Source organism: Anolis sagrei, chromosome 4 (genome assembly GCF_037176765.1).
Source record: "Anolis sagrei isolate rAnoSag1 chromosome 4, rAnoSag1.mat, whole genome shotgun sequence".
Lineage (NCBI taxonomy): Eukaryota > Metazoa > Chordata > Lepidosauria > Squamata > Dactyloidae > Anolis > Anolis sagrei.
Window position 1 is genome coordinate 145,051,743 of NC_090024.1, and position 12,955 is coordinate 145,064,697.

Sequence of the window (12,955 nt, forward strand, 5' to 3'; positions counted from 1 at the left end):
AGGTGGGGATATGGTTTGTCAAATGGTCAAATACCATGAGTAGCAACAATACAGCCTGAGAAAACATGAACTATCCTAGTGCTCTCTCTTCCTAAAAGTGAAGCAAAAAAGAAAAGCTCAACAAAATTCCCCAATAGAGCAGTTTTTTCTACACGCATAAACCAACATAAATTCTCTGACAAAGGGGTTTTCAGAAAGAAAAAAAAACACGCCTCCAAACTATTTGGCCCTCATGCTCCTTCCAATTAGCTAACCGTTTTGTGTGCTTGTAATGATGATGCAGAAGAGGAAGACAAAGAAATATTAGTTTAGCGCAGTGACATCAACGCTGGGAATGTGGAAAATTTCATCCACCCCAGGAGGATGAGGTGCTGCTTCCTGTTTCTCATCCCTAGAACATGTTGTCTTTTCAGGCAACAATAGTCAGGAACAATAAGCTGGCGTCAGCTCAGTACCGACTTTGGGGGTGGGGGGAGGGGGGAACTTGCTCACTTTTGGAGGCTTGGCTGAGTCAGCCTTAAAGCCACTGTGATCAAAAATGACAGGCTGGACGAGAGACAAGGTTCAAGCAGCAGACACATCCATCTCTTCAACCTTTGAAGTCTCCTGACCTCTCTTTGCCATTCCACATCATGAGTTTACAGTTTGCAAAGGCAGCGTGAGGTGAAGTCACTGCTCTGTCCATTTTTTTTCCATTTCCAGGATTTACTAGAACTTAAATACTGATATTTTTCAGACTACAGCTCACAGAACACTTCAGCCATCATGACCACAATGGCTGGAGAAACAAAGTTTTCCAAGCTTCAAGGTAGAAACCTCTAAGGATGTGAGAAGAGGTGATAATGCCAGGTGAATCAAATTAACTGAGCTTGAATACTAGAGAAATATCACTAAGTTTTTTTTTTTTTTTACAGAATGAGACTAAATACAGCTGAGAAAGACCAGCCCAAAATGAGCATTGGGTTAGAGTACTCTACCTCTAAGGAAAAGTTAAGCCATTTCAGAAAAGTATCTTCTGCTCTTTCATAATATTATCCACTTCACTGGATAATTCAGGCAAGCAATTCACTCATAATACTTTGAGAGAACTCCTCACTTGGCACCATCCAATCAAACTCACAAGGCAGATCTTGTAATAACTGTCAGTCACCAAGTTACGAACAAGATAGGTTCTGTGGGTTTGTTCTTAGGTTGAATTTGTTTGTAAATTGGAACAGATACATTTTTAAGTGTAACTCCAGTCAGACAAATAGATAAAGCACGCTTTGGATAGCATAGGGAAGGGCTAAGATCCCTGTGGTGTTTGTTTTATTGACTATGTCCCTGTTCAGAAGATATCACCTCACTTGGATTTTGGACAAAACGGGCTTGTTGTGGAAACAAGGGTTGGTGCTAAAGCTTCAGCTGCAACACCTTTCCCCCATGATAACTCTTTCAGGGGTGAATTTCCCTTCCTAGGGATTGATTTCTCTCTCTTCTTGTTGTCTCACCCCCGTTTATAACTATGAGTCATTTGTAGGCCAGATGTTTGTAACTTGGAGACTACCTGTATTTCTTCACAAATATGGAGATCCCTGACAAAACATGCCATACCATGATCTAGCATCTGAATGTATTCTGTCTTGAAATATGGAACTTTTATTTAGTTATCACACCTAATAATTTCCAGACCTGTAATCTATGCTTTTATCTAATACTTTTCCAACATTGTCTACATTTGTGGTATTGAAACCCACAGGTTCACAATTAATTGTTTTATCAATTGGATTTGGAAGGTTTTTTATAACACATAGTATCTTGTTACAGCACAGAAACAGGATTCAAGCAGCAGATGCAACCATCTCTTAAATCCTTGAAGCTTCCTGATCTCCTTGTGGCATTCTGTTTACAAATTTGCAGTTTGCAAAGTATGAAAAGAGTCACTCCTTTCCCCATTAACAGTAAAGTACAATTATGTTCAGAGGTCCAATCACATAAAGATCCAGTAGTCCCTTTTATGGCACATTATTTACATTTGAATAGCTTTATTATACAATGTATTGTACAATGAAATTAAATGCTTTCCCCAGCATGCATCACAAAAACAACACACCGATCCCTCCACACTCCAATCACCACCGCACAGCCCTTATTGCCACATCAATACAGTGTGTTCCTGTAACTGATAATTTTGGTATAACAGTGGCAGGTATACAATCACGGGAACAACTTGCAACCATATGCAAGGTGTTCATTCATCCCCAGCTGACATCTATACTTCAGACTCACTATCCTTGTCATTGTTCACATCTTCACACCAAAGAGACCGTGAAGCACATAAGTGACAAAGAAGCATGCAAAATGTATGGAACTCATTGCTAGGTCTTGGCCACTCTCCTGTGTATGTGCCTTCAAGTTGCCTGTTGACTTATGTCAACATCATGCATTTCATTGGGGTTTTCTTGTGTAGTGAATACTTAAGTGGTTTCGCCATTTCTTTCCTCTGAAATATAGACTATAGTACCTCATATTCATTGGCAATTTTCCATTCAAGTACTAACTAGAGCTGACCTCTTAATTGCCAGGATCTGCGACCTTTATGGTACTTAGGCTTCATCCACTCTCCCAGCCACCACTTGAGATTCCAGAGGCAAGAAGTGTGTTTACAGGAATCTCAAAGGTTGACACAAAACCTGCCACCAAATTATACTCCAACATCCTTTTAAAGTAAGAGTTTTAAAGTAAAAGCCTTGTATGCATTATACATAATAAACTCACCTGATTTACATGTGGAGTTATTTGACAGTCTTCTTTTAGCTCCTCCAAATGATCAATGAGAAAGTTACTTACTCCAATAGATCGGCATAAACCTTAACAAAGACAAAAAGGCAGTGCATTTGTAACATTCTGCAAATGTTTTGAAATGCTGCATAGATTTTTAACCCCTGTGTCACCTCAAAGTGAAGTGGAAGGGAGGCTAAGTGGTCTGACCAAAAGGAAGGTGCTGCAGAGAAAAACTGCATGTGCCCAACAGTCAGATCTAAAAGGTATTAGACATGGCTTCAAATTTCAGCTCTCCCACTTATTCAGTAAGAATGGATTCATACATTATGACTATTTTTAACTTGAGTGCAAAAAAGCAAAATGCATGGTACCAACAACACCCTTAAATGCATTAAACATGAAAGAAAAGGTGGAACTATGTTTAGGTATCTCAGAAAAAAACTCGAGAATTGAAACACAAAGAGTCCACAGAGGATTGTTGGCATTTAATGTTACTTGCCATTTAAATGCAAGTAACCTTTTGTACATCTATTAAATAGTCGTGTGCCTTTGGCTGTGTTTCAGCTGCCCTGGCCAAACCTATCCTCATCTTTGGTCTCAGATTTTCTCTCTCTTATGTGATATGAAAACCTTGTGTTTTATTCTATAGTGTTAGGGAAGGCAGGGTTATACAAATAAATTTATTCCCAAGAATCAGACACTCTTCATCAAGTTACAAGCATGGGTGGCAGGGAGAAATTACATATGCACCAATTTTTGTTTACCAACAGTGTAAGGGAGAACAGGGGGTTGCTTGGATGGAGAAGAGAAAAACAGAACATCCAGTTTGACAGTGTTATCAAAGAGCCTCAACCAAACAAGAACGTTTCAGGAAGCAGTTTTATAATCTAAACACACCGGGGATTCCCTTGTGGATTCAAGCTCCAGGCAAAATTCTGGGAAAGGCTGATGCGGTGCAAGCAAAGAACAATTGGACTTCACCAGCTTGAAAAGGAGGAAATGGTGTTCTGGACAGCCTGCCAAAGAAAAGTAGAACATTGATGGCAGGCTAATAGGGTGTGAGTAAGGAAACACTGGGACAAACAGTCCAAAAGTACTTGCAGATTGCTATTGCAACAAAGACGTTCTGCCACAATTATTTTTAAAAATGCTGAAATTATGCTTAAGCAGTGAGGAATAAGGACTACATAATGTACATGTTTATGGTTGAATTTTATATGTGTCATATTGCCAGCCATCAAAATGTCATAATAATTTCCAAAAATATAAAAATCTAAACCTGACCTATACTATCAGTTATAGTAGAAAGAGAGTCCCTCGTTTGCTCAAGTTTGCCACTTCTAATAGGAAGGAATTAATCCTCTAAAAAAGAATGAGGATTGAGTTGTTGTGATGGATTGAGCTTTGGGCTATGGCTCTGGGGACCAGGGTCTAAATCCCTGCTCAGTCCTGGAAATCCACAGGATGATTTTTAGGCAAGTCACACTATCGCAAGCTAAAAAAAAGCCCCTCCGAACAAATCTTGCCAGGAAAACTCTTGCTAGAGTCAACATAAATTGCAAGCAACTTGAAAGCACACAAGAAAAAAAGCTATAGAAGCAACTTGTTTTACATCATTCTGGAAAGATGTCCACATGTGAATTTCTGGTCCAAAAAAGTAACTTCTCCAGAAATGTAAGAACAGGGGGGAAATCTATGAATGATGATTAGCCGTAGGAAGAACATCTCAGCAACACTGTTTTTCAACAAGATTTAGTAGGCAACAGAAAAAATGAAAGCAACCTCCATCACACCCAGGTTGAAGGCTTCCCCAGTGTATGACATCACCAACCACTGCTGGAGAACAGGTCTAATTCAAGAAGAACTTATTGGATTCTTATGAATGTCCACAGCAAGAGAGTGTATTTCTAATGATTCTTTACTCATTTTTTTCTGCCCATGATGGCTCATTGTAAAAAAAAACTTTTTAGTATTCTTTTTTTTAAATGCATTTTATTTTGCAAACAAACAATATTCAGATATATGCAACAGCATACGTTATGTGACCAGAAGCTGGCCACAAACCACATGTCCAAAGCAAATTATAACATCCTTTTCCCATTTATCAATATTTACTAACACAATACTATTATGTTGTTTGTTTTATTTAAAAAATCACTAAGTTAAAACTGTATAACAGTGTTTAAAAAAAATAACAAAATATGAAAAAGCCCAACCCTTGCTGATACGCCCCACCCATTAAAATGTCTTACAGTAGCAACCAATACATGGCCAATGGAAGGAGCTCATAAAGGGAAGCAGTTCCACAGGTTGTGAACAGCCACCAAGGAAGTCCTTCCTCGTAAAATCCAACAAAATGTGTCTGTTAAGATGGGTCAAGAGAAAGTTCTCCCCTAAAGATCTCAAAAAGTCAGAACAGTTCACAGTAGAAGATATGATCTTTCAGATAGTCTGGACCCAAAGGATATTGTGCTGCATCTTATTGTACACAAAACAAGTGCTAGTTTTCAACTGAATAGTTATATTTCTATCTACATATCCACACTTGTCAGTGTAATCACACAGTAATGCACAAAAAAAAAACTGTCTTCAGTGGGAGGTGGCTTGGGGAAACAAATCAACCCAAACCTCGTAGCTGCAAAATGTTCAGGTTGCACATTCTAGGGTTTTTTTCTTTTCTTTTACATCTTTCAGAGCCACCCTATACTAAAGAGTCACCTCACAGTGGAAGATAATTTTGGTTATCATCATATTTTAATATTGGAAACCAGGTTGGATTCCAATAATGTAAAATACCTTTAACATTTACACTGTATGAAGATACTATCAAAATCCATTTTGAAGTTCCATTCAGTTAATTCACATTTTGAAAGAGGGAACTTTCTGGATCACATTTCAGCCACTCTGCTCAACAGTTTAGCATGACCTGATATGGTCACTATCTCTAGTCATAAGGCACTTTGGGTTACCGTATGATGGGCCTAAGATTAACAACATTTCACAAAGACTAACGTTTCCAAATGCACATCCGCACAGGAAATTTGAAGGAGCCAGCAGAGTTTCCAGAACACTGGTAAGACAAGCTCGGCAGCATCTTATTTGTGGAAAGGTGTAAACAAAAGTGACACAAGTTAATCTGGAAAATACAGCATGGAAAATACAGGAGTGATTATTAACATACTAATGAGCTGGCATATAGCCACTCAATGTGTGGAATCACCACTGATTTGTCTTGTCACAGGAGCCCAACATAAATGGAACAGCAAGAGAGATGGAACTCCTTGTTCACCTCCGGCAGCTGCCTTGTCAAGCCCAGCAAGTTTGCATAATTTCCATTAATGCTAATAAGACTCGGGTGTATAATGAGGTGGAAATCTACCTTCATCCAGGATTTAAATATAAATTTGTATTAACATAAACAAAACATTTGCAATTCAGATGCACCATACTTTGCATACTAGAAGAGGAGAAGCAACATGGCAATGCATCCATTTTGCTTTTTATATCCAAATTACTCAAATGCACACAAAAAATCAGAAACATATGGGGCTGTAAAATGTCTAAACCCTGCTTAGTCAACGGGACTAAATTCTACATTAGCTCCAACTAGGGATATTGAAATGGATGGGCTTATCATACATAACATTAGGTTCCACTGATTTCAAAGATCCTACTCTAAATAATAATAATAATAATAATAATAATAATAATAATAATAGACACAAAAGCATAGTATGTCACAGAAAACGAGATCTATATGCTGGATTTCGTATCACAAAATCACAAGTCGAACACTTCCCAAGTGTCTAGGACTGTGTGATGTATTTTCAAATGATGCGTCCAAATCCAAGTAAGGTGGCCTTTTGCAGTTGACAGATCACGATTTTGTCGATGTTTATTGTTTCCAAATGCCAGCTGAGATCTTTTGGCACGGCACCCAGTGTGCCAATGAATACTGGGATCACCTGTACTGGTTTATGCCAGAGCCTTTGCAGTTCGATTTTGAGATCTTGATAGCGGCTGAGTTTTTCCTGTTGTTTTTCCTCAATGTGACTGTCACCCGATATGGCAACATATTATTATTATTATTATTATTATTATTATTATTATTATTATTATTACCTGCCTCTCCTGATGGCTCAAGGCAGGGTAAAGAAAACATATCAACAAAAAAATATATACAACATACAATAAATTACACAGATAAAAACACAGCAATATAAAAACCTGTACTAAACACAGCTCATGTTTGAAAGTTGACCAAGTTGGCCTGCTAGAGGAGATGGGTATTTGATTGCATTTTACGTTCCGTCAGCTTGTTTAGCTGTTGGATCTCTTTGAGTGGGTCATTGACCAGTCATGGGGTGGCCGATGAAAAGGTATTCTGGGTGACAGTTACCAATCGGGTTCTGGTTGGTTGGAGGAAGCGTCTGCCAGAGGGCCTAAGTGTCCAAAAGGGTCAATTGTGCAGGAGAAGGCGATCCTGTAGGCACCTGGACCTAAACCATGTAGGACTTTAAAGATCGAAAGCAGCACTTTGTACTTTGCCCAGAAATTATTGGCAACCAGTGGAGTACTTCAATTTGAGTGTAATATACTCACTCCTATATGTTTCTTTAACTAGTCTGGCTGCCATGTTTTGAACTAATTGTGGAGTTTCCAAACTTGGTACAGAGGTAAACCAATCAATGTATAGTGCATTGCAGAAATCCAACCTTGTGGTTACCAGTGCGTGCACTACCAATTAGTACTAACATTGTATTTAGCCCCCAAGCATAAATAGGTCTTTGTGTCTACTTCATCTCACAGGAGTGTAGTGAGGACAAAAGGGTAGAAGGTGAGATAAGAAATAGGTACAACGATTTCAGCTCCTTGGAGAAAAAAATGGACAAAAATGCAATACGTAAATAAATCCCAGATAGATTTTGTAGATATCAGCATTCACTGGCATTTGCCCCATTGCCAGACGCATGCTGGTACACAATGATAATGTCATTTATGGCAAGTGTCAAAATTCACTAGCACATTGTTGGATTTTAAGAAACGGATGAACATGAACATGCTGATGTGAAAATTGACATTCGCCAGGTTGGAGACTTTAACAGAGGGGCCTTTTCATGCTACACACCTATAGCACTATACGATCATGTTAAGGAGTCATGGAAACATCCTGTTTTGGGGCTTGTAGTTTACTGAGGCATGAGAGCTCTCTGGATGAGAATCCAAAATATCCCTCCCTAAACTGCAAATCCAAGGATTTCATAGAATGGAGCCATGACACTTAAAATGGAATCACAGTGCTATAGTTGAGTAATGCAAAGAGTCCAAGAAATATCTCACAGAAAACTGCATGCTCCTAGGTAATATAGTTTCTGTGAAGAGCTCACAATATTTTAGTATGCAAAGATATCTTATAGAACTTGAGAGATTGAGAGAACAGATTGAGTTGGTACCATAAAGCTTTCATATGTTTCAATCCCATCAGCACACACATATAGGCACACAGCTGTGCTATAGCACTTTATAGATGAAGGAACAAATTCAAAGAGAGCTCAATGAAGAATACACAAGGGGATGTAGACAGATATACTCTTGCTTCCAAAAAGCATCCAAGGGTGAATGCGTTAATCTCGGACACCAAGCTGCTTGACAGCTTTCATTTGGGATAATGATCATGTGCTCAATATGTGTCCCATTAATTGGATTATGACTCAGAAAACAGCAATTTACATAATTTGGGTTTAATCTGCTAGGAGAGGTCAAGGTCACAGAGCTTAGGCCTATGATAGAAGAAGTAAGGGGGTAAAGGACATACATCTATGACATTCTGCACTAATAAGTCAATAATGTAAAAGAAAACTACAATGAAATGTTAATACCAGATACAACACAAAGAGGAATGAGGAAAAGATGGTCCACTTAGACTCCCCCCCCCCCACCTCCCCAAATATACATTAATGGACATTTGTCTTTAAAATAATGGAATTTACATGATACGAAAATTATAGTTGCATTTTGAAGAATGGATTACTAGCGGATAACCAATGTGCCATCAGATCATTATCTGATTTTGCAGAGTATTTTTTTCAGTGTTTTCTTCACATCCTCTTCGGATTTTTCCCGTGAAAACAATAACCCAAAAATGCTGTTACTATCACACTAGTATCCTTTATCTGAAATTTTTCCCGTGAAAACAATAACCCAAAAATGCTGTTACTATCACACTAGTATCCCTTATCTGAAATTTTGGAGTACATGTATTTGCACAGATGTGAGGAATGAAGTATACCAAAGTCTAAACCCAAATGTAATTTATGTTTCATATACAGCATATACAAACAGCCTGAATGTAATTTTATACAAATATTTTAATAACTTTGTGCATGAAACAAAGTTGGTGTACACGGAACAGTTTGAAAGCAAAGATGTTATTATCTTAGCTAGCCATGTGGACAATTTTGGGTTTTGGATTATTTTGGATTACAGCATTGCCAGAGAAGACTGTTCAACCTGTATTTTCTTGGTTTCAAGCAGGATTTCCTAAGCTTAGTCTTCAGACAGCCCCTTATAATAAAGAAACAACATATACATGTGTCTAAATTTGAACATATATTAAGAAGTAGTAAGAGTGTGTGATAGCCCTGCCAGTGGCATATAGACCTTGAAAGATTACTATATACAATGGGTGCTTGGTATCTGTTGCGGTTTGGTGTATAACTGTGTATATTCAGGCCCCATTATATACAATGCTGTATCAAAGTGGCATCTCTTGTACAAAGTGGCAATATCAAGGTTTGCTTTTTGAATTTATACACATATTTTTATTTTCAACCAAGGATGGCTGAATCTGTGAACACAGAATCCAGGGCCAACTGTGCAGTGTTGCATCATGTGTGTGAAGGAACAATACTATATTCTCAATGGCTTGTCAACATACAAGTATTTTGGATTCTTTGAGTGCATAGCAAAAAAAATCTTTCTAAATATGATTTTCATTTAATATTTCATAATACTTCAGGTGGACTTTTAAAAAGATGCATGAAAAAAATTGCATCTATTTTATGGCTGCCCTTCCCTTACATTTTTAAAAGCATAATACTGCAAATAGATTGGGCTTGATTTTGTACATGGTTGGTTAGAAAAAGGTTCCACTAAGCTCAGTGCAACTGGCTCCCATGTAAGAGACCCAAAACCTCAATGTGTCAAGCTTAACATCATTGGTGATTACCTCACTGTTGCTCAGTCTAAAGAGGCCCAAGAAGGAAGGAGGAACAATGAGAAGGTTTTCTTTCCAGCTTCAGAGATGTTTCCTATACTTCATAATATAATTTTACTTAATTAGAATAAATGCACAGTTAATTTCTACTCAGTATATTACTAAGTTCTGCTAAATCACAGAACTTGCTGACCAGGAGGTCAGTTGTTCAAATCCGCAGGGCAGGGTGAGCTACCATTGTTAGTCCAAGGTTCTGCCAACCAAGCAATTCAAAAACATGCAAATGTGAGTAGTTCAATAGGTACCACTTCAGTGGGAAGATAAGGACGCTCCATGCAATCACATGACCTAGGAGGCGTCTATGGACAACGCCAGCTCCTCGGCTTAGAAACTGAGATAAGTGAAGACTCATCTAGATTTAAGGTCAAGGGGAAACTTTTGCCTTTACTTATACTACTTCCACCCACAAATACACTGATTCAGTAAAATAATTACGGTAGTAGCCATCTTTTTCCATAGCAAAAAGGGTATACATTCTAATTCTACATCTTGGCCATGATATCTGTATTTCTTGTGAAACAAGTGCATGTTGATGGGACTTTTACAATATTCTGTTTTCAGTTGTACTCCTTTAAACCCTGTCTTCCCCCAAAAGTGAGGACTCCAGTTTTGATATCTATAAATCTAGAATATTTTATTCATGTGAAGGAAGGTGGTCTTCTAACCCAAGGTAGAGGACAAAATATTTCCCAAACAATATTGAGTGTTCTTCATCAGAAATGATCACAAAACAACTAAGCAAGTGCAACCTGGCATCTTGCAGATGTTTTGGACTTCAACTTTCATTAAATCCATTAGCGGTGTCTGACAGCTTCCATGACAGTCAGGCAACAAATCCACTCTGAATTTCAGTCTGAATTTTAAAGCAGCTATCCACAGTGCTGCATAGGACTCTTCAGCACCCAGAATAGTTCCTTTTAAATTTGGATTAAATTAATCAGAATTGTCCCTGTCAAATCTGGACATTTGGAGAGTACAGGCACTCTGGCATCTTTGGGAGAGAGGGAGCCCTCTCTGATTGTTTCCAGTTTCCTTGGATGATTGTAAGGTAAGTAAGACAGTCAATTCCTGGACTTTGAGCTGCTATAAATTAATGACTTCACCACCATTTTCAAGTCACCTGTTTATGTAATGTGACAGCATTTTCAACAGAACATTTTGCACGCTACCCTAAGTTGTATACTTTTGCCAAAAAATGCTTCCAAACAAAGACCAGGCAAAGATCAAAAGGAGAGAAAAGCCCTAAACAGAGCAAGATTTACATGCTGATCTTTTTACCACAAAGATTCATAAATAAATAGTTTCAGCACCAAAGCTTTGTTTGACGAAAATAGCACTCTTATCTTTCTGAAACACCATGTCGGGCATGCAACAGGGCTCCAAAGCCCTCTTGTACATCAACTGTACTGAGTCTGGACATCAAAACACTTTTTAGAACTTTTGAGTCATATTATATTGATAATTGTATTATCCATAACATTCTGTCCTTTCCCATACAATGAAAAGGAGAAATAAACCAATTAATTTGCCATTTGTACCGGCTTCTGCAAAATTTAATAAGTATCCACTTTCTACCCACAGGGAGCTTGGTCAACTTTCCCCAGTCATCACTAAACTTCTCCAGTCTAACTAAGGCAGGAGAGATTAAAAGAAACTGTCAAGAAAGACAATGGAAGTAGTGGGGTGCTGTGTGGATTCCAGGTTGTATGGATGTTCTAGCAGCATTTCTTCCTGACATTTTACCTGCATTTGTGGCTGCCATTTTCAGAGGATACCAGCCCTGAAAGCCTTCAACAATACAATTGAATGGGAATCACTTCCTAGATACAACTTTTCCTTCCCAACACAATTCACATATGATGTCACTTACATCTTTTGCAAATAAAGCTATTGATGTATCCTATTAGATGCACTGAATTTATGGAATCATGGTTGGTGCTGGAACAGAATTTCATTTGCTAAACCATACCTTACATTTTCTCCCCAGATACTGACTGAATTCAGGTAACCAGAAGGCAGTATGGTCAATGGTCAAGGATTGTTTCCACTCAAATCGGATAACATCCCGAGTACTAAATTTGGTATTGCTATCATATGGACAGAACATGGGATTGAACTGCTAAGAATATATAACACTTAGAATGTTTTATCTCTGAGGCAGCTGTCTCCTGTGTTAATTGACACACCGAGTAGATTGGTAGCTAGACATGTTTTTTTTTCTTGCTTCCTTTTGTGTGCCCTCTCCAAGACAACGTTGGGCTGAGTTTTTAAGAATATTTAGAAACAGCAGCTAGCCCAGACAGAGTTGCAGTCAATGCATCCTCAGTGTAATAATAAAGCTCTGTGTTCTGAATACCCTGTTAATTGCATCTGCTTAGATTTCACAAATTAAGTAAAGGACTGAATGTCTGTCCCAAGGTCACACAAAACTCTGTGGCAATAAATGAGCTGAAAGAAGAACAAAGAATACTCAAATCTGAGACAGTAACAGTGGAAGCATATTAAAATCTTTTTCGGATTCCGTTGTGGGATGTAAGAGAAAATTCACAAGTGGCAGGAAAAAAAAACTCAGGTGAAATGATTGATGCAGGCAATATGTCCGACTCAGATGAAAAAGTGTGGCCTCTCTCACACACTTTTTGTGTTTGGTATGTGTGAAATCTAGATCTTAGGAAACTCACATTGAGAAATGGTATAAGTATAGTTTAAATACATTCATATCTTTCCAATGTTCTTCCAATGACCTTGTGTGCATGCCTTATAAATATCCTGATTTTTTGTAAATCATTCTAATTAAAATGATCAGTACATCCTGCTCAATGTTGTTTTGTTAAAGAGACACCAACATCCTTTATCTGATCAGTAAGGGTGTGGTGCAACGGAAATCCCTCAAAAACCACCCTGAACCACAGAAAG

General features: G+C 38.1%; 1 protein-coding gene across 2 annotated transcripts in view; it reads right to left on the reverse strand.

The window, feature by feature from the left end:
* The window catches only part of LOC132774184 (uncharacterized oxidoreductase ZK1290.5-like), an 89,718-nt gene that overhangs the window by 35,582 nt on the left and 41,181 nt on the right, over nucleotides 1-12,955 (reverse strand). For both annotated transcript variants that reach the window (XM_060774017.2, XM_060774018.2), the window contains exon 4: nucleotides 2,758-2,849. In XM_060774017.2, coding sequence (XP_060630000.2) covers nucleotides 2,758-2,849 — 92 coding nt within the window. The remainder of the gene's footprint in view (nucleotides 1-2,757; nucleotides 2,850-12,955) is intronic.